General features: G+C 43.5%; 1 protein-coding gene across 5 annotated transcripts in view; it reads right to left on the reverse strand.

Moving 5' to 3' along the window:
- The window catches only part of ASTN2 (astrotactin 2), a 999842-nt gene that overhangs the window by 312670 nt on the left and 661633 nt on the right, over window positions 1–25539 (reverse strand). For all 5 annotated transcript variants that reach the window (XM_054500794.2, XM_054500795.2, XM_054500792.2 and 2 more), the window contains one exon: window positions 1188–1312. In XM_054500794.2, coding sequence (XP_054356769.1) covers window positions 1188–1312 — 125 coding nt within the window. The remainder of the gene's footprint in view (window positions 1–1187; window positions 1313–25539) is intronic.

Below are 25539 nucleotides of genomic sequence, written 5' to 3' on the forward strand. Positions count from 1 at the left end.
ACATGACTATAGACTAGCCACGTGGCCTTGGAGGAGTTCATGACCTTGCTGACAAGTTTAAAGGGGACAATAATGGCCTTGCAGGGTTACATGGTTTAACACATAAAAAGTGCCTGGCCCCCAGGACCCCTTAAGCACATGTGGGTTCTCTCCTCCATCTGTGCTCTTTTACAGGAAAGGCTCACAGGGGTTAAATGACTCTTTGGAGGTTTCCCAGAGCTTGCAAGTGATGGGGAGGTCAGACAGAGATTTCAACCTAGGTCTGTGAGATTGTGGGGTCTTCCCTGGGGAACAATTCCCCTCTCAGTGAGAGAGCTCTATTTTCCTTCCCCATGACGATTGCCCCGTGACTATTCTCCCTGGGCAGTGGATAAGGCACGCAACCACAGCATCACAAAGGCAGAGTCGGGAACCTCACATCTTAGGAAATTTGTTAAGAAAAGGGTAGGAGAGGAACTGCGAGCAGAAAAAGAGGAAAGAGCATCCTGGGGTTGGACAGAAAATATGGCGTCTCAGGAAAGCCTGCAAAAGGCAACTTCCCAGTGGAGAAAGAAAGTGGTTGCGGGGTGGGGGAGCGGCAAAGTGGAGTGGAAAGGGCAAAAGACTTGGTGCTACAGCACCCAGGTTTTAGTCCTGGCAGATATGCTGTGTGACTTTGGACTGGTCCCTTCTACCTCTCTAAGTATAGCTTCCTAATCTATCAAATGGTAAAAATAATAATCACCCCACAGATGGCACAGTGCCCACGTACAAAAACGAGCTGTGTAACTCGAGTGCTTTCAAGTAGGAGGGGCTCCTGGTTGGAGAGTCCACTTCTTTTACTTTAGAATGACTTAAAATGAACCAAGAATACAAAATACTAAAAGTGGAAAAATACCAGAAAATTGTCAATGAGAATGAAAAGTGTTTTGAGACTCATTCACAGAGGCAAAACTCTCACTGAGAAAAATCATTCCTGTTCTCACAGAGGAACCTCCTCTCAAAGATGACTGCAGTCCCAAGTCTGGGGTCTCAGGGAAGTCCCTGGTTCTGCACAGCCAATAGGAGCCCAAGAAAGGGTAAGTTCCTTCCCATCCCCTTCTTCGTGAAGGAGGAGGCTTGACAGAGCCCATCTGGGATCTGCTGAAGACGGACATGCACTAGGTGTGTGGTCAGGGAACCTGGGAAGGGTCTGGCACATGTCTTACCAGTGAGCAGTTGGAGGTCCGGAAGGGGCTCGGAGAGGACCCCCCGGCACTGCTCCTCCACCGGCAGCGGGATCACCAACAGCCCGTCGGCCAGCTGGGGAAAGTCCTTGATGAAGTTGTTCTCCCTGTGGAGAGGAGCAGAGAGACTGCCAAATCGAGGAAGTGGAGACTGCTGGGGACTGCAGGGCAAGGAGGCAGGATGCTGTAGACTCATGCTGGGGTGGCTTTGCTGTGATGCCTCTGGTTTCCTGAATCCCAGCTCTGAGAACATGGTGCTAACTACAGGTTCCTGAATCAGTCAGGCTGGGGTTCAAGTTTAGCCCCACTGCTTACTTGGCTGTATGATCTCAAGCATGCTACTGTTCCTCTCAGAACCTCAGTTTCCTTGTCTATAAAGTGAGACTCAGATCTAAGGGCTGTTGTAAGCACTTAGTGGTAAAAACCTACCAATTATTTAAGATACTCTCTGATGCTCTATAAACTGTATATGTGGCTGCTAAATGTCCCCTGGCATAAGCAGTAGCAATGTTGAACCAGGATGTGAGAACTGAGAATAGTATGTAGTGTTTGAAGAACAAGGGGGCAAGACTAGGCTGAAAAAAAAGAAAAAAACAAACAAACAAACCTTGGAAAAATAGATGTTTGTTAAAATGGAAGGGCCCTAAGAGACTTTTTTTTGGCTCAAACTTTTCCTTTTACAGATGGGGAAACTGAGGCCTGGAGAAAGGGAATGACTTGCTGAATCACAACCTGATAGGTTAGACTCAAACCCATGTCTTCTGACTCCAGGTTAGTGCTCTTTCCCTTGCTCTAACTTCTTTAGGTGCCTCTAACCCTTTCCTGCAGGCCAGTCCCAGGGAACAGAAGACAGACCTCTGAATGACCCCAGAGAACTGAACTGTGAACAAAATTCTGAGAGGACGGTAGTAACAGTGCAGCAGAGGGAGGCAGGTTTCATTCTTCTAGACAACAGACCTGCTAAAAATTAACAGCCTGTCAAGAGAGGTGGTGAGCTTCCTGTTACTGAGGGTGTGCAAGCAGAAAACTTGGCAGCCAATTGGCACGGATGGTATCGAGGGCTTTTCCATATTAAATATGACTTCTGAGGTCCCTTTATATTCAGAAATTCCCAGCATTAAAGACATGAATTATAGTCTAGAGAGGAGGAGGAGAGAAGAGAAGGGGGAGGAGAAGAACGAAAGGAGGAGGATGTTTATTACTTCATTTTGACACATGGAATGGTCAACCTTGAAATGAAAATCAGAAGCACAAAAACAAAAATACGTGATGCCAAAGCAATGCCTTTGAAGCCTGTATCTCAGACAGTTCAAAGCAGCTGTAAAAGTGTTGAGTGGCTTGGGTCACCTTCCTGTCTGCTCAACATCTCTGCACCCCACTCCAGGCACCTTTGAAGCTCATCATCAATTCATCCATTTAATGAACACTTTCTTCATTTCTGAGTCCAGAGGATGTGACATTATCACCATCTTCAATACCACCAGCCTCACCATCATTATCATCATTGTCTTTGTCATCTGTATTATTCATTGAATCTTTATAATTTGCTAGGATCTAGCTAAATACTTTACATACATTTTATCACTTAATCTTCACAGCAATCCCAAAAGATAGATATTATTATCTTTAAGTTGCAGATAAGTAGCATGAGATTTGGTGTTAACAGGTGGTAGAGCTGGGATACGAACCCAGGTCTGGCTGGGCCTAAGACTGTCTGCCCAGGCATGCATCTGCATGATGGTGAGTTGTAAGGCCCACACTTGCCATTTAAGCATGCTGCTGTGTGTGGGTGTGCCATGGCTGTCTGTGGAGTCATGCTTGTTTATGTCTGTGTGTGCCTGTGATAATGGGTTCTACCTAGATGGTTGGTCTTCATCTGCAAATCTGGGAGTGTGGAACAGCAATATGAATTTAAAAAGACAGGCTTCTGGTAGATGGAAGTACCACCACATAGCATGTAACCCTAGCCAGGACTAAATGTCCTCATGCCTCCCTTGTGAGGTGGCCTCTGGTGATTGATAGATTTTTCCCTGAAAGATGTAGCAGGATGGAGGGGTAGTCCATGCCCTAGTCAGTCAACCAGCATGCACTGAGCACATACTTGGGTGGAATCCTGTGCTGGGTGGTGCTAAGAACACAGAGACAGATTGATGTTTCCCCTTGTTGTCCTCTAGATCTTCTCAGCCTAGTGGGGAAAACACAAAAATGGCCATGCAGAACAATCAGTGGGGGCTGCTATCAGGAATTCTGCATGTGCTGGGTGCTGCTGCACAAGGTCTCTTCCCTACAAGATCCCCAGCACTTGTTTTCACTCTGGGCAGGAGAGGCTAAGGGTGAGGAGGTAGCTCAGCCTTGGAAGCTGAGAAGAGCCTATGAGGACTGGGCTCCAGTTCTGCCCACACTGCATCCTAGCTGTCTAACCTGGAGCAAACCAACCAAATCTCAAGGTTCTGTTCTGTAAAACGGGGATCATAACAGCTATTCAGCTGGCCTTAGTGGAATGGCTACAATAACAATAGCCTTTTATTGAGCACCTACTATGCACCAGACACAATTGGCTGTACTTACTCTTCACCCAACTCTGTGAAGTAGGTGTCATTTACATTCCCCATTTAGACATTGAAAAGCTGAAGCACAAAGAAGTTATGTAACTACCTAAAGCCACAAGGCTGGGAAGTGGGAGATCCCAGGTGGTTTGGCCCCAGATCAAAATTGAGTAATATATTGCTTTCAACCATGAGTTAAGTTTTAAAGTTGATTCAATCTGGTATTTAATTTTTCCAGAATTCTATGAGGTTTAAAAGCAAACTAAATGCTTAAGTCAAGTATATTTTATACTTTATTATGTACTAAAAAATCACCAGATTGCAGTGTTATTTCTCAGCTTGCCTTTCCCTAAGCATTCACTCAGACAGTTGAATATAGAAGGGTTAATATTTATTGCATGCCTAGCATAGAGTCTTTGTTTGTCTAACAGGTCATGGTAGATGTCTTCAAAAGACATCCTAGCACACTCCTCATCACTGCTTGGGTACAGGGTGCTAAAGGACCTGCCTGTGACACACACAGGCTGTCAAAGCTGGAAGGGCCATAGTGCCTGGGCATGTGCCGAGCCCAGACAGGATGCAGCCAAGAGGAGGACCTTGCTGCTCCTACAAGAGAGGAGAGAGTTAGCTATTCACCACATGCCCCAGGCTCTGTTCTCTATGTGACCTCTTCAAGCCTCACGCAAATGCCACAATATAGGCATATATTCCCCGTTTAACCGACAAGGAAATGGATTTTCCATGGACTTACACACTGGATGCATTTGGGAAATAAAATCTGAAGGCAAATCTATCATTTTTCACTTTACTACCCAAGGGTCTCCATTTCAAATCTCTAGAAATGTTCTTACAATTGCAGAGGAGGGAAGGTAATGCCACCTTCTCTATCTGCATGTCCCTCTCTTCCAATCCTTCTCCCTTCCCGTCAAGTCACTCTTAGCTCTGCAAGGAAATCTGACGCCAACGGGACAATGCAAGGAAGCAGTGTGCAAACTCAGGAGGCAGGGGCCTGGCTCAGGACACCCCTTCTCAGAGGAAGGTTTTCCTTCCTGAGCTTCCAGAAAGTAGAGGGGGACTTGGAGAAATGCAGAAAGAGAGAGAAGACGGAAGGGTGAGAGTTAGCCAGCCAATATGGAAGGCTGGGAAGGAGGGTGGCAGGTAGGCAAAGATGAAGCCCGAATGAACAACCCAGCAACGGCATGGTCCCTCGGGTACTGGGTCCCTTTGCAACCGCCTGGGCGATGGCCACAAGTCCTGCAAGGCCTCTGCCAGCAGAGGGCGCCCGGGGCCTTTGCATCGATCGGCTGTTTCGGGAGGCAAAACACGGATGAGAGAGTAGCTGCTGGGAAAGTTCCGCTGGGCTGAGAACCTCAGATGTAAGCCTAGACAGCAGCTGCAGAATCCACCCACCTGGGAGAGGCGACAAGGGAGCTGGCAGGGTGCTGGCTTAAACTCGGGTGCTCAGGAATAATTCAGATTCTCAGCGCTCGTGTGTGTGTGTGTGTGTGTGTGTGTGTGTGTGTGTAGTAAAAACTACCACACAATTCGTATAATACAAAGACAGAAATAATGGACAATATTTATTGATTGATTATATGTGTTGCTCATAAGTTATGCTGTAGTTCATGTGCCAACGTGTGTGTGTGTGTGTGTGTGTGTGTGTGTGTGTGTCTGTAGTAAAAGCTGCTAGGTAACTAACCCTAGTAATAATGATAATATTTACTGAGATTTATTGATTGCATTTGTTGACCATCTCCTATACTCAAGGTAGTGTGTCAAGATATAGCAGCGTACAGGAATGGAAAACCAAAGGTTGTATGTTCTCACTTATAACTGTGAACTAAGCTATAAGGATTCAAAGGCATAAGAGTGATATAACGAGCTTTGAGGACTTGGCAGGGGAAGGTTGGAAGAGGAGTGATAAAAGACTACATAATGGGGCCAGGAGCAGTGGCTCATGCCTATAATCCCAGCACTTTGGGAGGCTGAGGCAGAAAGATCCCCTGAGGTCAGGAGTTCAAGACCAACTTGGCCAACATGATGAAACCCCATCTCTACTAAAAATATACAAATTAGCTGGGCATGGTGGCACCCACCTGTAATCCCAGCTACTCGGGAGGCTGAGGCATGAGAATCATTTGAACCCGGGAGGCAGAGGTTGCAGTGAGCTGAGATCACGCTGAGACTCCATCTCAGAAGAAAAAAAAAAGACTACGTATTGGGTACAGTGTCTACTGTTCAGATGATGGGTGCCCTAAAATCTCAGAAATCACCACTAAATAACTTATCTAATCAAAAACCACTTGTACCCCCAAAATGATTGAAACTAAAACAGATATAGGAGTGTGTATGCCATTTTAACCTCATAAGAACTCTGTGAGACAAGTACTATCATTATTCCCGTTTTATAGATGAAGAAACATGTTCAGAGAGGTTAAGGAACTTGTCCAACTGAAGTCCACGGTTTGAAAGTGGCAGTGGCCAAGACCACATTCTAACACCCCTAGCTTCCAGCTGAAAGCCCAGCATGCAGTAAGTACATGCTCAGTGAATCGATCCCAAGCCTGTGCTCTTGATCCTGGGCATAGCTTGACTCATTTAGAGATGATACCAGGCAGTTCTGTTATTCATCACCACAGTGGAGTGTGCTTTCAAGAAGGCATTTTTGAGAGATGCTTGTTTAAACAAATAGTGGCTCTGCTGCTGCTTGAAACACAACATTCACTTATACACGCACACACACAAACACACAGACAAGCATCTGCCAAATTTATCTATAAAAAAAGTTCAATCTCAGTCGACATTCTAGGGAAACAATTCATCGATTCTAAAATAGTAGATCTTGGGCCCCGGGGACTCTGGCAGTGAGAGGTCTCCTTCATTTCACAAACACTTATTGGAGCTCTATCCTTTTTCAGGAACTGTTTTGGGTGCTAGGGATACAGCAGTGGAAAATCAGAGGAGATGCCTCCATTCATGAAGACCAGGAGAGAATCAATGTTGCACTGAGGTCTACAAGATCCCTCATTATCTAGACCCTGCCTACTTAACTCCTGCTGCCTTATTGTTTGAGCCACAGCCCCCTGGGCCACTGTTTTCCTCCTGCTCTGACTGTCCTTAAGTTCCTTTTCTGGGGCGTGCTCCCATCCTACACAAGGACCCACCTAGAACTTGCCCTCTCTCTGGAATTTGCCCTCCCTCTGGAATTTGCCCCCCCTCTGCACCTGAACAACTCCTACTCATCATTCAGACCATCCACTATTCCTCTGCCTTTGAGAACTCTCGCTGGAATCAGTTCTTCCATTACACACCCTTATAGTATCTTGTTGTTTTCCTCTATGAAGGGCTTTATCGTTTCTAATGATACATGTGCTCGTGGAAGACCTTGTTGGACACCTGTCTTTCACACTAGACTGTGTGTTCCATGCAGCCCCAAACTATGCCTGTCCAATGTACTTCTGCCTCCTCAGGGCCCAGCAGTGCAAACTAAGTACCTGAGTAAAACTGAGAAAAAGTAGGTGCACCATGAGCATTTGTTGAAGCAGTGAAGGAAGAAAACCCAGAGACAATGGTAATGTGTGCATGACCTACATCTATTGATGAAGCCCTTTCTGATGTTTTGCCAGAGTCTCAGAATGCTTCAGGATCTAAAGCATATTGAGGATTTGAGTCTAATATTCCATAAGAAGCTTCAAAACCCTACTTTCTTACCCTAAATTCCTAAGTGCATACATACTCTGGCTCCCATGGAGCTTGGACAGAGGGGCCAGGGGCCACTGAGTGAGTGGGACCAGATGAGAAAAGATGATCTCCCTAAGAAAGGGGTTGGTTAAACCTCCCATTCTTGGTGTACATATGTGCATTCAGGTAGAGGTAGTGGTGCGGGCACATTCTAGAATGAACAATGCCAGTGGGCAGCAAAAGGCCCCATTCAAAAACCATCATTTCCATAATACCATTCCAGTTTTCCCCAGTTGAAATACATCTTTTCTATCACTTTAATTTCATGCATCTTGTTTGTAAATTGATTCCAGATGTGGTCTTGGGATCTAGTGATAGAAAGAGCATGGGCTTAGAACTCATACACACATGGATACAAATTCTAGCTGTGTGACCTTCAGGAGTATCCCTTCAAATTTTATGATCCTTAGTGACTTCATCTGTAAAATGGGGATAATGAGTTCAGCTTCAATGTGTGAAGAGGAGGATTTATGTAAAGTTATTTTATTTTATTTATTTATTTTTTTGAGACAGAGTCTTGCTCTGTCACCCAGGCTGGAGTGCAGTGGTGCTATCTTGGCTCACTGCAAGCTCCGCCTCCCAGGTTCACGCCATTCACCTGCCTCAGCCTCCTGAGTAGCTGGGACTACAGGCGCCCACCACCATGCTCTGCTAATTTTTTATATATTTTTTAGTAGACATGGGGTTTCACTGTGTTAGCCAGGATGGTCTCGATCTCCTGACCTCGGGATCTGCCCATGTCAGCCTCCCAAAGTGCTGGGATTACAGGTGTGAACCACCGCACCCGGCCGTAAAGTTATTTTTAATGCTAGCTTATTTTCCTGAATCCCATACTAGATTCTGAATCTCTCCAAGGATCTCAGAGGGCCCAGCACAGTGCCTATCTCATTGTATATGCCCCTGAGCATTTGTTGAACCATGTGTAATAGAAGGGGAAGGTCTCTTTATCCTCCCAGGCTACCTGCATATGACCTCTAAATGACAGAAATCCTACAAAGCATTTCCACTGAGATGCACTGTGTCTAGCTTCCTTCTGATCAGCCATGCTGACAGTGAAGACAAACAAGGGAAGCCGGACTCCTCTGACACTCTGTCCTACCCTTCCTCAGGTCTTTGCTGCCTGCCGCCCCTTTTTAAGAATATGTGTGTTTTGGGTACATTAATACACAGCAACCAGCATGCAAGAGCCATCACCCCTCAGTTCTAGGGAAATTAGCATTTCAACTGAGGTATTTCAGGAAGGTAAATCACCTTAGAGCCAGCCAGCATTGTCTGCAGTCTTTTCTTACTTGAGGGAAAGCTAGGAGCCTTGGTTTGGGAGCTATTGAGTTTGCAGGGAGGGGCCTGCTCTCCTTGCCTGGTTCTCTGGCTCTTCCTACACCGTCCAGAAGCCTCAGAAAATGTTGCCTTAAAATCCCAAAGCTGATGAGGACATATTCCCTAGTGTACACTCTGCCCCATCCCCCCTCTCTGACTGAACTGAGCCTTTATGCCAAGTGACAGGATGACTTTGGTTGAGATTTGGTGTCCTCTGAGAACAAGCAGTTGGGAGACCTGTGTTCTCATCTTGGCTCTGTCACTGGCTGGCTGTGTGATATGCAGAAGCCACTGTCCTTCTCTGGAACTGAGAGGAATGGGCTGGTACAAAACGTTTGTCTGAACCTCAAGCTGGGAGGTGCTGGGCTAGATTTTGTAGCTGTTCTGCAGGTGCCGGAGACATCTATAGGGTCTGGTGGTGATAAACTGATGCTAACACTGGTTGGTTGGTACCAGCCCACCCTGAAGCTCTGTCTTCTTAAGCAGCAGTTAGAAACTGTTCTCATATGCTCAACTTCTTAATTATGCATCATAGTTTAAGTTCTCTGGTCAAGCACTCAATATTTAGTGATTCTTTCATTTAACCATTCATTCATTCATTCATTTATTCCTTCGTTCATTCAACAAATATTTACTGTTATTTGTCAGGCATTAGGAATACAACAATAAAAATGACATTCTCTGTCCTCCAGTTACTCACAGGCTGATAGGAGACACACATGTGTACAAATGCCTTCTATGTATGTGTGCACATGTGTGCAAGGTAAATCATTGTTTTGAAAATGTTAAAATGTTTTTCATTCTCCGAAAATCTTATTTGAGCTTTGCCTCTCAAAGTTGACTTTGCAGTGTTTCAAGCTGGACAATAGTTTAAAAACCCAGCCTGTGCTGAGGGTGAAGTACCCTTCTCTATCAAAAGACAGACCTGCTGACTCAGATCATTATGTTTTATTTTAATATACAGATCGGGCAGGTGATGGCCTCACAGTTGTACCCACCAGATAAGAAAAGGAAATAGTACACTCTTCTTTCTGCCACTGGTGCTGCAAGGAATTGTTGAAGAGGAAAGTCAAGTGGCTGAGAGTTCAGATGGGAGTGCCTCAATGACCCTCCTCCTGGCCTTTTGGAAGTCAAACCACCCCTCATTCATCCCAAGTACAAGAGTAGTGTCAATAAATGCTTAAGATATTTAAGAATCTTGATACAGGTGAGCAGGGGTGATTGGGTTTGCTCCCCTAGACTCAGGATATAGTCTGGGAAGTTTGCAAGCCCCTCGCTCAACAAGCCAACAGGAGCTCCTGGGAGAGGGTAGCAGTAAGTGAAGAAGAGACTTGAATTTGGAGCCACCCACGCCAAGTTCTGCATACACAGGGTAAAGGGAATAAAACTGTCAAGACTTCCTGACCCCATAAATATGTACAATTGTTATATGTCAATTAAAAATATAAAATTAAAAATAAAAAAGACTTCTTGGCATAACTCCTTCGCTCCCATGGTGTCAGGGATGGTAGATGAGGCTGAGATTAGAACATTAGAACAAAGGGGGCTTCAGAGTGTTGAGACCTAATGACGTTGGACATTGGCTGTGCATTCCAACACATTGCTTCTTTCAAAAAACTACCCAAGACCATCCATACCTCAATGGATGCCAGTGCTAGCACCCAGAGCCAAGCTCAAACAAAAAATCACATAGCAAATACCAGCAAGGATCCACAAGAACACATTTGTACCAGAGACCTTCCCTCACCAACCTCTGCCTTCTCTGAGGCCAAGTTAAGGGATAGGGGAGACTGGTAAGGGGGAGAGGCAAGGCTGGTGGGGAGAATGCAACTGAGGCAAGACTGGTGGGGAGTTGAACTTTGAGTGGACTAAACGTTTACCCTAGAGAAAATGTTTTGTATCCTTAATCAAAAAATGGAAATACTTGGCCAGGCATGTTGGCTTATGCCTGTAATCCCAGCACTTCGGGAGGCCGAGGCAGGCAGATCTTGAGGTCAGGAGATCGAGACCATCCTAGATAACATGGTGAAACCCCGTCTCTACTAAAAATGCAAAAAAATTAACCAGGCATGGTGGTGGACGCCTGTAGTCCCCGCTACTCAGGAGGCTGAGGCTGAGGCAGGAGAATGGCGTGAACCCAGGAGGCAGAGCTTGTAGTGAGCCGAGATCATGCCACTGCACTCCAGTGAGACGGGGTCTCACTCTGTCACCTAGGCTGGAGTGCATTGGTGTGATCTCGGCTCACTGGAACCTCCATCTTCCGGGTTCAAGCGATTCTCCTGCCTCATGAGTAGCTGGGATTACAGGGGTGCACCACCACGCTGAGCTAATTGTATTTTTAGTAGAGACAGGGTTTCACCATGTCAGCCAGGCTGGTCTTGAACCCCTGACCTCAAATAATATGCCCACTTCGCCCTCCCAAAGTGCTGGGGTTTCAGGTGTGAGCCACCACACCGGGCAGAAACACGTTTTTGCTATCAGTGGAATGAAAACTTGAGAGAATTATTATGTCAGTTGTAGAAAATTAAGACAACAGTGTTTTTGTATACTGAGTTGCAGCAAAATAATTTTTGAATGCTTGACTGTGAGAATGGATGGTTATAGGTTAGAGGGATAAAGTCTAAGTTTCATTGGGAAAGTTCAGGGACAAAAGAAATGAAGAGAAGGAAAACTTAATGTAGACTGAGGAGGTCAGGAAGGCTCCCTGGAGGAGGTGAGACTTGACAGATTGGGAGGGGTTAACAAGGGAGAGGGCAGAAAAAGGAGGTGAGAGTGGGGCCTAGGCAGAAAGAACAGCATGTGCAAAAGTCCATAGGGGTGTATGTGTGTGTGCACGTGTGTGTGTATGGAAGAGGCACAGATATAACACACGGCATGTTCTGGAAATTGCAATAAGCTAAGTTTGAAGATGCTAAAGCAGTGAGTAAGAAGCAAGGATGGGATAGGGCTAGAGGAGCCCACGTAGGGATCAGATCTCATGGGTTTTCTAAGTGATGCTACAGAAGGTGGGCTTCATTCTAAGGGTAAGGAGACCCACCGTAGGGTTTTCAGCAGGAATGCAAAACCATCAGATAGGAGCTTCAAAAAGACTGCCTGACTACAGGGTAGAGGATGGACTGAAAAAAGGCTGGAAGGAGGGAAGCCAGTTAAGAGGTTTTGCAGTAATCCAGACAAAACATAACCGATTAGGTGGACAACAGAATACAGAGAAGAGGCACAGATTTGAGAGAGAGTCAGGAAGTAGAACCTGCTGATCTCCATTGCCAAGTGCATGTGGTGAGGAGTAAAAGAAGAGTCATGGGATACATTGAGTAGGTTTGAGCCCAAGCAGTCAAGCCCATGCTCCTGTGCTGACTCCAGAGACCTGCCTCCCCAATATTTGCTTATTATTAGTACTAAGAACCAGAGCCCTCCACACATGCCTGAGTTCATTAACCACAGCTAGAAAACAGACCAGTGTGCTTTGTCCCGCCACATATGTCCTCGGCCTCCTTTCTGCCTCTGCTAGCTGTCAGTCCACCTCAGCTTAACTGCTAACTGTGAGACCCACAGGAAGATGGCCAGATCTCAAGCCTAACCCCCAGCACTTCAAGCAGGCCAAGTCACCTCCCAGACGGAGGCTCTCAGAACTGCCACCTGCTCCATAGCAGAATGCAGCTTGTGACCCCTACTGTCCAGGGTGTTTCAAGGACCATGGCTGCAAAGTTGCTTCACTGGCCTATCCAGTGGCCCATACCAATGGGTCCACTGTAATCACATCTGATGCTTCCAGAAATGATAAGCATTACTGTTACCATTTAATAGGAAAAGAAGCAGAGGCAGTATAGAAAAGTGTCTTATTTAAGGCCTTGCAGGTGTTTTCTTGGCAGAATTGGACTGACTACCAATCCCTATTCTTAGTTTCCAATCCAGTCCTGTTTCGACTTGTACATTCTCAAGTGTTAGGCAGAGTGACCTCTCTACCTGCCTGATACCCTCTCTGAACTGTGAACTCCTTCCAGGCTGGGGCTGTATTTGTTTCTTCTTTGCAGCCTCCTCTGCGCTCTCTCATAGACTTCCCAGACAGACCTCGTGGTGTCGTCTTCTTCAGGAAGCTGTCACTGAGTCCCTTCTTTGGAAGCAATATCCTTCTGTTTCCACAGCACTTGACTTTGGCTCTGATCTCAAGATCACCAACTCTGCTAGGTATGATTGTTCTCTGCACGTGTTTCCCATCTAAGATTCAATGGTCAATGCTGCAAGGATCTATATAACTAGTTTTCCTCAGAGCCCTCCTCCTCCCCACAGTCTGATTCCAGGGTTTGGTATAGACACAGTCCCTAATAGCTGTTCTTGAGGCCATCATCCCGTCTCATAGCGACTACTACAATGACCTGTTAACTATGCTTTCTGAATTCAGCCTTGCCCCTTCCAATTCATTGACTGTCTTGCAGCCAGAACAATTTTCTGAAATGATGTTTCTAACACAAATATGTCATTAGCTCCATGTATTAGCATTATATTGCAGCTGTAAAACATCATCACAAAGTTAGTGGCTCAAAACAACATTCATTTATTTTATAGTTTTGTAGGTCAGAAGTCTGACATGGGATTCTGGGCTAACATCTTAGTGTCAGCAGAGATGATTCTTTCTGGAGGTTCTAGGGGAGAGTTGACTTCCTTGCCTTTCCCCTGCTTCTTAAGCCTGTCCATATGGCTCATGGCCCCTTTCCTCAATCCTGAAAGCCAGCCAAGGCAAATTGAGTCCTTTTTTTTTTTTTTTTGAGACAGAATCTCATTCTGTCACCCAGGCTGGAGTGTAGTGGCGCCATCTCAGCTCACCGCAACTTCTGACTCCTGGGTTCAAGCGATTCTCCTGCCTCACCCTCCTGAGTAGCTGGGATTACAGACATAAACCACCATGCCCGGCTAATGCTTGTATTTTTTAGTGGAGATGGGGTTTCACTGTGTTGGTCAGGCTGGTCTCAAACTCCTGACCTCGTGATCTGCCCGCCTCAGCCTCCTAAAATGTTGGGATTACAGGCGTGAGCCACCACGCCTGGCCAATTGAGTCCTTTTCACATCACGCACTCTTACTTCATCCTGTCCTCTGCCTCCCTCTTCCTCTTTAAAGATCCTTTTGATTTCATTGGGGCCACCTGGTTAATCCAGAGACTCTCTTCATCTCAAGATGAGCTGATTGGCAACCCTATTCTACCTGCACTCTGAATGTTTTCTTTTCTATGTAAGGTAACTGATAACTTATTCATGGGTTTCAGGGATTGAGACATGGGCATCTTGCATTATTCTGCCTGTCACCTTCTAGGTTTTTTTTCTTTTTTTTTCAGTTTTCTTTTTCCCTAGGAGGACTTTGTCAATGCCCCTCCTTTCATTTGGGAGTTAGATGTTCCTTCTTTGTGTTTGTGCAGCCCCTGTTCTGCTGCTATGCTAGCATTTTCACACTGGACTGTTGTTCCCAGTCACCCTCTGTCTCCCTCATTGGACCATGAGCACTCGAGAGCAAGAACTACGTCTGTCTTATTCACTGCTGTGCACCCAGCCCTAACGCAGTGTCTGATGCATGCACTAGGGGCTCAAGACGTGCTTATTCAATAAATTGCTGAAGTCTCTTAGCTGAATGGCAATGTAGGGGAGACAATCCATTCAGCTGTGGTACCGCAATCTCCCTCTCATGGGGCCTAGTCACTGCCTTATTCATCTCTGCCTCTCTTGCCATCCTTCCTTCCCTTCCCTACATATCTAGCACACAGAATAACGAGTATCATTTTTAAAGCTAATATCTATTCATTGTTTACAATCTGCTAGACATTATTCTAAGGGCTTTGCATATACAATCTCATTTCACATGCACAACAACCATGCAAGGTAAGCACTCTTCTTCTACTTTTTTAGTGAGGGAGCAGAGACATAAAAGAGGAAACATGCACAGAACTTATAAGGTGAGGTTTGAATAATCTAACTTCATGTTCTTCAACACTATGCAAAAATATGCTGGTAAATGTTTAATTTTTCCCCAAATGAAATCCTGAAAAGTAAAGGTTGACTTGTTGCAAATGCCGATGCTGGTTGAATGTCTTAGATGGATGCCCTTTGTTAAACGTACATCATGTGTTAGGTTCTCTGCAGGCTTTGTTTCCAACCCTCTCAACAACCTTGTGAGTTAGATATTATTATCTCCCTGCCAGAGGTGAGGGAACTGGGGCTCAGAGGGGTGAGAATCACTTTCCTGGAGTCATGTACAATTGAATCAGGGCCATCTGCCTCCACTCTACCACCTATCTCTCCAACCACAGTCACACTTGTCTTCTTCCCTCTTTCCTGCCCACCCTCATTTATACACAGGTGTGCATGAGCACACACACACACACACACACACACACACATCACATACCCCCATACATACACAGAGTCAGAGTGAAGCCTGGGTTACACAAAGCACATGTCTTCCCTCTCTAAATGCAAAACGATTTCCACCAGTGGCACCAAACTCACTTAAGCATTCCAGGCATGGCTGTTACTAACGCCTGCCCTGGTAATTGCAATCCCTGAAATTGAAAGAAATTGCAGGCTAGAGGAACATTATCTTCTCCTCGGCCACTTCGCCCTCCATCTCCTTTGCCTGTGTGTATTAGCACTGGGATTCCTTGTCCTGTCATAACACTGAGAACAAGCTGAGCTGCTGTCACCAGGGCCTCTTCCAGAACTTTCCCCTCCACTACTCAAGGAAGAGAGTGAAAGGCCCTCACACCTTGACATAAAATTTAGAGATGTCGCTGGAGAAAAGTCAACATTACTAGGCATTTTTCTGACAAAGTATTATCATTCTGTCTGTTTTCCAGATGCTATAAATGAGATTCAGAGAGGAAGATTAGCCCTGCCCCAGAAGCTAAACACAAATTGAAACCTAAAGATGGCTTCCTTAACAGATCTGTAGGGCCAGAGTGAATAATTCCCTGGTTCAAAGTGGCAGCTGAGCTCCTTGATGAGGGGGCACCTCTTAGTCCAGCCCTCCTGCTCCAGCTCCAGCCTTAATCCCAGGACTGCAGGATGCAGACTGCCTCCCTCAATCCCTGAGGGGTCTAGCTGCTTACTTTATCACAGCTAAGGGCAGAAGCCCATATCCCTGTAACTTTCAGTATGTTTCCAGCTCAATTAGGATCTTCATATTCCAGTGTTCAGAGTATTTTCTAATCTTAGGAATCCTCTATCTCACACCACCATTTCACTACACACTCCTCAAGGGCAAGGCCTGGACTCCATTCATATCATTGGTATCTCATGGGTCTAGAATAAAAGCAGACACACAGTAGGTACACAAAAAACACTTGCCAGATGAGTCCAAGGGTGAAGGCGACTGACTCTCCCTGAATCCTAGTGCATGTTATCATCATTCCTTACGCACCCAGTCCTGCCCTGGACAGGGAGCCAGGATGTCCAAGTTTCATGAAGCTGTGCCAATAACTTGCTGTGTGATTTTGAGCAAGTCATTTCCCATCTCTAGGGAGTGTTTAAGCCCTGAGGTCATTTATTTGAATAATGCAAGTGTCCCCAAATGGCTCCAGTATGAAGGGCTAAGAGAAAGTTCTCAAGATGAGAAGACCTATTCTCATGGGCACCTTGTGTCTTCTCTCTCACCTTTTTGGAAGTAGTCTTTGCAGTCACACACCTGGATTTGCATCCTGGTCCACCTCCCATCCCCTGTGTAGCTCTAGTTGGACAAAACATTGAACCTTTCCTGGACCTTTGTTTCCTCATCAGAAAAATGGAAATAATAATCATCCTTGCCTCACATACTTGCTGTAAAGATGAAAAGAGCCCATAAAATGAATTGCTTAGCAGGAGACCTGAAAATAGCAGGCTCTCAATAAATGGTAGCTATTGCTGCTGTAAAATGCACCACTCTAGCACATTTTAACACACTCAAAAAGCTTGTTGTGATTAGGCATAAGAAGGATGCAAATGGACCTGAAACCCTTTTCTTCTCCTCCTGCCCTGACAGCATGCACAATTTGTCCAAGCCACATGAGAGAGCTATAATGAGAATACTGGACATATGGTCACTAATTTGGGGTTATTTTCTTTACATCATGGGAATCCTTCCCGCCCGTCCCTGGTAAATTTGATTCTTTCCTAACTACAGAACTTACCCACAACCTCTGGTGGAGCTGGTAAAGCTAAAAGCGATGCACCCAGCACCATAAGTTGAATATCTCTCTTCCTATCACAGCATGCACTGAAATTGCCATGGTGTGTCTATTTCCCTACTTTTGGGGGGCAGGAACTAACTGATATGGTTTGGATGTTTATCCCCCTCAATCACATGTCGAAACATAATCCCCAGTGTTGGAGGTGGAGCCTGTTGGAGGTGATTGGATCATGGGGGTGGATCCCCATGGATGGTTTAGCACTATCCCCTTGGTGACAAGTGAGTTCTCTTTCAGTTAGTTCACACAAGACCTGGTTGTTTAACAGAGTGTGGCACCTCCCTTTCTCTCTCTTGCTCTTACTCTCATTATGTGATATGCCCAGCTCCCCCTACCTTCCAACATACTTGTAAGCTTCCTGAGGCCCTTCCCAAAAGCAGATGCTGGAGCCATGTTTGTACAGCCTGCAGAACGATGAGCTAATTATTCTTCCTTTCTTTAGAAATTACCCAGCCTCAGGTATTTCTTTATAGCAATGCAAATAGTCTAACACACTAACTGTGTTTTCTCTCTCCTGCAGCTCCTAACAAAGTACTGGGTGCATACTTGGTATCCAATTCGAAAATGTTTGTAGAATTGAGCCTTCAGTAGACTGGACAGCAAATTAAAGAAAAATAATGTTTAAAAACTCTTAAAGCAAAAGATAGAAAATAATCAAAGCCACATTTTAACTGACCACACAACATCAATTCATTTGTTACTTCATTCCTTGTAGTAGTTAGAAAGAAAGAACTTTTTTGAATGTTAACATTTAAAACCAAGCCATAACATGGACTTTGGAATCAGAACATATCGCATAAATACAGCTGGTTCTGGTGTGAATTTGTGGTTGGGGTCACATTTGTGAAAGTTTCTTCTTCCCTTTTGTCTTTCCCACTCTCCCTGGGGCACCTTGGAAGTCTTTCCATATAGCCACCTCTAATGAGCTTTGCAAAATGAGAAACCTGCTACAGTAGAAGAAAATCTAATAGCAATTGTTTCCTTGTTCACTCTTTCTCTCTCTCTCTTTCTTCTCTTTCCCTCTTTCTTTTTTTATTAGTCATTAGCAATGGAGAAAGAAAACACCCAAAGGCAATAGAAAGGCAGTAATATTCTCACGTGCTTTCTGCAACACTGCACTCATGAGGAGCCCTGACCATCTCGCATATTCCTTCGTGTTCAATTCCAACAGTCCTGTCATAAGTTGGAGCCACAAGCAGAACCTAGCTAGTGTGGACATTAGCCAGTTTGCTTCATAACAAAGGTGAAGTGTACTTGCTGTTACAGGACAGTTGGAAATTGTTGTTAAGTGCTCCTTAACACTAAGGGATATCAAGACTTTAAAAGGGCCTAGAAAAATACAAATCCAATTAATGAACAGAATTTTTGTTCTTTTCAAAATTTGACATAGAAATGTAATTGAATCCAGTTTGTAAGACCCTGGATCCAGCTTCCCACCTTCTTAGATACTGGTTATGTTGCCATATGCAATCATACAATCATGCTGAGCCTCAGGTTTGTCTATAATACCCTACTCCACTCATAGAGAGAGGGCCTTAAATCATACCTCTTACTAGATGTGCTATCCTAAGCAGGTTGTTAAATTTCAGGAGCCTCAGTTACCTCACTCATAAAATGAGGACCAAAATAGTACCTACTTTTATAAATTCAATTATGAGAATTAAAAGAGACTATGCATATAAATAGCCTGTGTGCTTCATGGGGTGGTAAAAGGAACAATAACTATAAACAGCCTATGTATATATTTGCCTGTGTGGTAGTTACTGTTACTGTGGTTATTTATTTCCTAGTAAGAAGTTCAAAGTTAAAGTTCTGCTTCCACTCTTGCAAGTTCGGACAAGTTAGCATTTCTTACTAAGTTTCAGTCTCCTGATATGTAATGGGGACAAAATAACAGTACCAGTGTCGCTGAATTGTTGTGGAATTAACAAGATAATGCATGGGGCATAGCACCTGGCACATTATACTGTGTGCTCCGTAAATGTTAACTATTGTTATTGTTATTATTATTATTATTAGAAATGTGATTTAGGTTTTAAAAAATAATATGCAGCAGAAAATCCCAGAGAATCCACAACAAAATACTGCTGGAATTAATAAGTGATTATGACAAGCTTGCAGGATACAGATTTACATACAAAAGTCTATTGCTTTCCTATATGCTGGCAGTAAACAATTATAATTTGAAATTAAAAACAAAACATCATTTACATTAGTACCAAAAAATAAAATACTTGGTTATAAATCTAACAAAATACATAGAAGATCTATGTAAGGAAGACTGCAAAACTCTGATGAAGGAAATAAAAGATCAAAATAAATAAAAGGAGATTCCATGTTCATCTTCAATATTGTTAATATGTCAGTTCTTTCCAACTTGATCTATAGATTCAGTGCAGTCTCTATCAAAATCCTAGTAAGTTTTTTTGTAGGCTTGGCAAATTGATTTTAAAGTTTATATGAAAAGGCAAAAGACCCAGAATAGTCAAGACAATATTGAAGAAGTAAAACAAAGTCAGAGGACAGACACTACCTGACTTTAAGACTTACTATAAAGCTAGAGTAATCAAGATGGTGTGATACTGGTGAAATGACAGAAAAAGAGATCAATGGAACAGAATAGAAAGCACATAAATAGACCCACGCAAATCTAGTCAACTGATCTTTAACACAGAAGCAAAGGCAGTTCAGTGGAGAAAAGGTAGTCTTTTTGACAAATGGTGCTGAAACAAACAGATATCCATGTGCCAAGTAAAAAGAAAGGATGAAGAAAAGAAGAAGAAAGACAGACAAAAATCTAGATATAGATTCTACACTTTTCCAAAAATAAAAATAACTCAAAATTATTGTAAGTCTAAGTGTAAAAACCTACAAAACTTCTAGAAGATAATATAGGAGAAAAATTTTAGTAACCTTGGATTTGATTATGTGTTTTTAGATACAACACCAAATATATGATCCATGAGAAAAAATTGTGAAGTTGGACTTTATTAAAATGAAAACTGCTGCTCTGTGAAAGATACTGTTAAGAGAATGAAAAGACACACTATAGACTGGGAATATTTACAAAACATACATCTGCTAAAGGATATCCAAAATATACAAAGAATACTTAAAATTCAACAAGAAAACAAACAGTACCATTAAAAATGAGCAAAAGAGCTGAACAGACACCTCACCAAAGAAAATATACAGATGGCAAATGAGCATATGAATGTACACGCATCATCCCATGTCATTCTAGAATTGCAAATTAAATGACAATGAAACACCACTATATAACTATTGGAATAGCTAAAATCCAAAACATTAACAACAACAAATGTGGCAAAGATGTGGAGAAACAGAAAGAGTTAATTGCTGGTGGGAATGCAAAATGGTACAGCCACTTTGGAGAATCGTTTGGCAGTTTCTTAAAAAGCTAAACAGTCTTACTACGAAATTCAGCAATTGCATGCATTCCTTAATGTTTACCCAAATGAGTTTAAAACATGTCATGCATTCCTTAATGTTTACCCAAATGAGTTTAAAACATGTCCACACAAAACTCTGCACATGTTTATGTGATCGTATTCATACTTGCCAAAACTTGGAAGCAACCTAGATGTCCCTTAATAGGTGGTTGAATAAACAAACAGCCATATAATGAAATATTATTATGCAATTTTTAAAAATGAGCTATCTAGCCACCAGAAGGAATGGAGGAATCTTAAATGCACATTCCTACAGGAGAGGAGCCAGTCTGAAAGGGCTTCACACTGCATGGTTCCAACTATATAACATTGTGGAAAAGGCAAAGCTATAGAGACAGTGAAAAGATCAGTGATTGCCAGGAGTTCAGGGAGAGAGGCAGAGAGAGGAACAAGTGGAGCACAGGGGATTTTTAGGGCAGTGAAAGTATTCTGTATATTCTGTATGATACTGTCATGGTGGCTACATGATATTATGCATTTGTTCAAACCCATAGAACTATACAACATGAAAAGGTAAACTGGGGACGTTAGCAACTAATATTGAATCAACATTGGCTCATCAATGGAATAGATTTCACAACACTAATGCATGGTGAATAATAAGAGGAGAAACTGGAAGGAAAAGTGGAGATAACATATGAGAGCTCTGTACTTCCTGCTTAATTTTTCTATAAACATAAAACTGCCTTAAAAATAAAATCTATTAATTTAATAATAACATGCATAGTCTAGGTATTTTTTGTAGTCAATTCTATTGTTACAAAGTGGGAGTCGACAAACTATACATCTCTAGGCAATCTGATGTCCACCTTTTTTTTTATTATTATTAAAACTTCAAGTTCTGGGGTACGTGTGCAGAAAGTGCAGGTTTGTTACACAGGTATACATGTGCCATAGTGGTTTGCTGCACCCATTAACCTCAACCCGTCATCTACATTACGTATTTCTCCTAACTCTATCCCTCCCCGAGCCCCACACCCTGCAACAGGCCCTGCTGTGTGATGCCCGCCGCCCCCACCCCTGCCCCTGTGTTCTCATTGTTCACCTCCCACTTATGAGCGAGAACATGCGGTGTTTGGTTTTCTATTCTTGTGTTAATTTGCCGAGAATAATGGTTTCCAGCTTCATCCGTGTCCCTGCAAAGGATATAATTCATCTTTTTTATGGCTACGTAGTATTCCATGGTGTATATGTGCCACATTTTCTTTATCCAGTCTGTCATTGATGGGCCTTTGGGTTGGTTCCAAGTCTTTGCTATTGTGAATAGTGCCGCCATAAACATATGTGTGCATGTGTCTTTATAGTAGAATGATTTATAATCCTCTGGGTATATACCCAGTAATGGGATTGCTGGGTCAAATGGTATTTCTAGTTCTAGATTTTTGAGGAATCGCCACACTGTCTTCCACAATGGTTGAACTAATTTACACTCGCACCAACAGTGTAAAAGCATTCTTATTTCTCCACATCCTCTCCAGCATCTGCTGTTTCCTGTCTTTTTAATGATTGCCATTCTAACTGGTGTGATGTCCACCTATTTTTGTAAATAATGTTGTATTGGAATGCAGCCACATCCATTTGTTTTTGCATTGTTTATGGTTCCTTGGGTATTACACTGGCAGAGTTGAGTAGTTGTGGGAGAGCCCACGTGTCCTAGAGTTTAAAGTGTTACTATTTGGCCTTTTACAGAAAAAGCTTGGCAATCCCTGTTGTATAGACTCTCAAGCTGAAAAGTGTGGTTAGGAGCTGTTTAGTTCAATTACCTAAAAAAAATAAAATAAAAATGCTGGAATCCTCGCAACCACATCATTCTGGGAGGAACAATTTTATAGTCTAACCTCTCCAACAAGTGTGATCTTCGACACAATAATCTCAAGATTATTGTAGGAGAAATCAACTTCTCTTCCCTTGCTATTCCTGTAACCCACCAGGCCCACACCTTGTGATCTAGAAATAGCATGTCAGAGTAGAACCTGGACATGGACTCATCACTTACAGCCTTCATTCTGAACCAGTTTTTGTCACTCAGACCCACCCTGCTTCCGAACTTTTTGGTACTGACTTTCTGCTCATGCCCCTGCCACCAACTCCTGCTTCTAATTTTCAGTTTCAATACCAGATCTGGGTGCCCCAGCTATGGCCTAAGCTCCTTTGGATCCATTTAAATGAAAAATACAATGATAGGGCAAATAATGACCTTCAAAGATATTCAGGTTCTAATTCCTGGAAACTGAATGACACCTTATGTTATGGGCTGAATTATCCCCCCTCCCCTGCAAAAAGAAAATCCTCATATACTGAAATTTTCAGAGTCACTCCCTCCCTGAGAATCGCAGAATGTGTCTGTATTCAGACATAGGGCCCTTAAAGAGGTAACTGAGTTAAAATAAGGTCATTAAGATGGGTCTTAATCCAACCTGACTGGTGTCCTTTTAAGAAGAGGAAAACTGGACACATTGACAGCAGGAATATGCACACACAGAGGAAAGACCAGGTGATCACACAGAGAAAAGGCAGCCATCTGCAAGCCAAGGAGTGAGGCCTCAGAAGAAACCAGCCCTGCTAATGTCTTGATCTTGGACTTTCAGCCTCCAAAACTGTGAAAAATAAATTTCTTTTTCTTAACCCATCCAGTTGTTGGCATTTTGTTGTGACAGCCCTAGCAAGCTAATGTATCTTATGTGGCAAAGGGGACTTTGCAGAGGAACACTCTACCAGTCTAACTTTCCATCTGCATTAAATCAAAGATTTAAAAATGGGGAGAGTATCTGGATTATCTGGGTTGGCCCTAAGAGCCATCACGTATATCCCTGTAAGTGGGAAACAGAGGAATAACTGAGTACAGAAGAGACAGAAGGTGATGTAAACATGGAAGGAGAGACTGGAATGATGTGGCCACAAGCCAAGGAATGCTGACAGCTGAGCGAGACAAGTAACAGCTTTTCCCTGGGAGCCTCCAGAAGAAAGCCCTCCTAACACCTTGATGGTAACCCTACAAGACTCAATTTGGTTGTGGCCTCCAGAACTGTGAGTGAATACATGTGTGTTCTTTTAATCACTAAGTCTGTGGTAATTTGTTACAGTAGCCATGTAAAACTAATGGATGTGCTTTTTCAGATAAATATTGTTTGGGGCTTAGTTTGATTTCCAGGCCCTCCTCCTCCACAGCCACCCAACTTTTAAGCAGGCATCAGACAGCCACTTAATCACTGTTCTGTCCAAATGAGAGCAGCATGCTGATTTAAGCTACATTTCTAGGAACTCTGCAGAGCACAAGCTCTAGGGGCTCAAATTTAGTCTTAACAGATGCCAGAGCTCATGGTCCCAGGCCTATTATAGAACCTATCTAAACCTCAATTTCCTAATCAGTAAATGTGGATCAAATTATCAACCTTCTAAGGTTGTTGTGACAATTTGAAATGATATAAGTAACACAAAGAACACATTTTCTGGAATACAGTTATTAACATTCTCAATAAGTAATATTAATGATTTCTGTCATTAATTGTTTGTGGCTCTCCAGTAATTCCGAGTCTAACAGATTTCCATTTCCCAAAGCCACTGCGAGAACTTGCAAACCCATGGCTTGGGGCTTAGCTCTGGCACCTATTCAGTGAATTTGTACCAATAAATATTTATTCTAAACCCTACCCCCAACTCCCTTCCACTAGTCAGCTTTCTTCTAGCAGCAGCTGGAAAGTTAGCTCAATTCGGCCTCCATCCCTGTTACTTCCCTCTCTCATTCCTTGGTATCTCCAGTTATCTATAAGATGCTCAGAATAAAACACACACACACACACACACATATACATACACACACACATGGTCATCGGTGACTTCAATCCTGCTATTTTGCACTAAAGGAAACTGAGTGGCTTAAATTCAGAAAGGCAAAGTGATGTACCCAAGGTCACAGAGCCAATAAGTGACAACTTTGTGAGGCTTCCAGGGTGCTGTCTATTATGCCACACTGTGTCTCACTTGCTAGGCCTGTCTCTCCAAATCCTTCACCCCGAAATAGAGTGCTTCCGCCTACAGCTCCTGCTGAAATGGGAAAAGCGTTTCCTGTCCATAGGCCAGTCCCCTCTCCTTCCCTTTTTTGAGGACTCCTTTCCTCAGGGCAGCTCCTAGTGAGGAAACAGATAAGAGGACTCCAAACAGGTGGTGCGAAGTTGTGAGTCGCCATGCCCTTGTGTTGGAGAATGTGGCAACACACCTAATAGTCCTCCCTCCCTTCAGGAAACCAGGAAACCAGCACTTACCCGGAGTGCCTTCCCACTCTGTCAGCAATCCAGACCATATGGTTAATTAGCTAAAATTTGCGACTGCATCTGTGAAGCTATTTTTCTTTTTGGCATGCGTGAACTTAATTACCGAAGACATGAGAAGTTCCTGGCCCACTGGGATCACGGTGGGCATGGGTGTCACAGAACATGCCCATGGCTCAGGGTGTGAGATATGTGGGTGGTTGAGAGTTTGAGAAATGAAGGATAGAGAGAGTTGCTTGACCAGAGGAGGATGGGGTCTTTCTTCTGGTGTTCATGCAGACATATTAGTAAAGAATTTCATTGTGAGACACAATGTCACAAGGGCCCCCATCTGTGTATGTGGACAAGCATCCTCAAAAAACGGCCAACCCCCTTGCATGGTAGAATGTAGGGCTCATTGTCTTATTACCCACTGCCCTGCAAATTCTATCATTAGTTTCTCCACAGAATATTTATCTTCCCAGAACATATCACTGTCTCCCTCACACATAGGACAGGGTCTGTAACGTAGAAGGTGTCCAGTAAAGATGGCTGATTGGCCCAATGGATGAGACCAATCATCTTCTGAGCCTTCAGTTTCTCGTCGGTAGAAGGAAGATCATAAAAGGGTTATATGCTACCATTTGTTAAGAATTAAATGAGATATAGTACATAGAATGCCTATCACAGGCCCTGATATAATGACAGGTGTTTGATAAGAATTTGTTGAGTGAATGAATGAATGAATGAGCAGCCAATTCAAACAGAAACTGAATGCCATTACTAGAAGAAGCCTGAGAGATCAA

This window comes from Pongo pygmaeus, chromosome 13 (genome assembly GCF_028885625.2).
Source record: "Pongo pygmaeus isolate AG05252 chromosome 13, NHGRI_mPonPyg2-v2.0_pri, whole genome shotgun sequence".
NCBI classification, from domain to species: domain Eukaryota; kingdom Metazoa; phylum Chordata; class Mammalia; order Primates; family Hominidae; genus Pongo; species Pongo pygmaeus.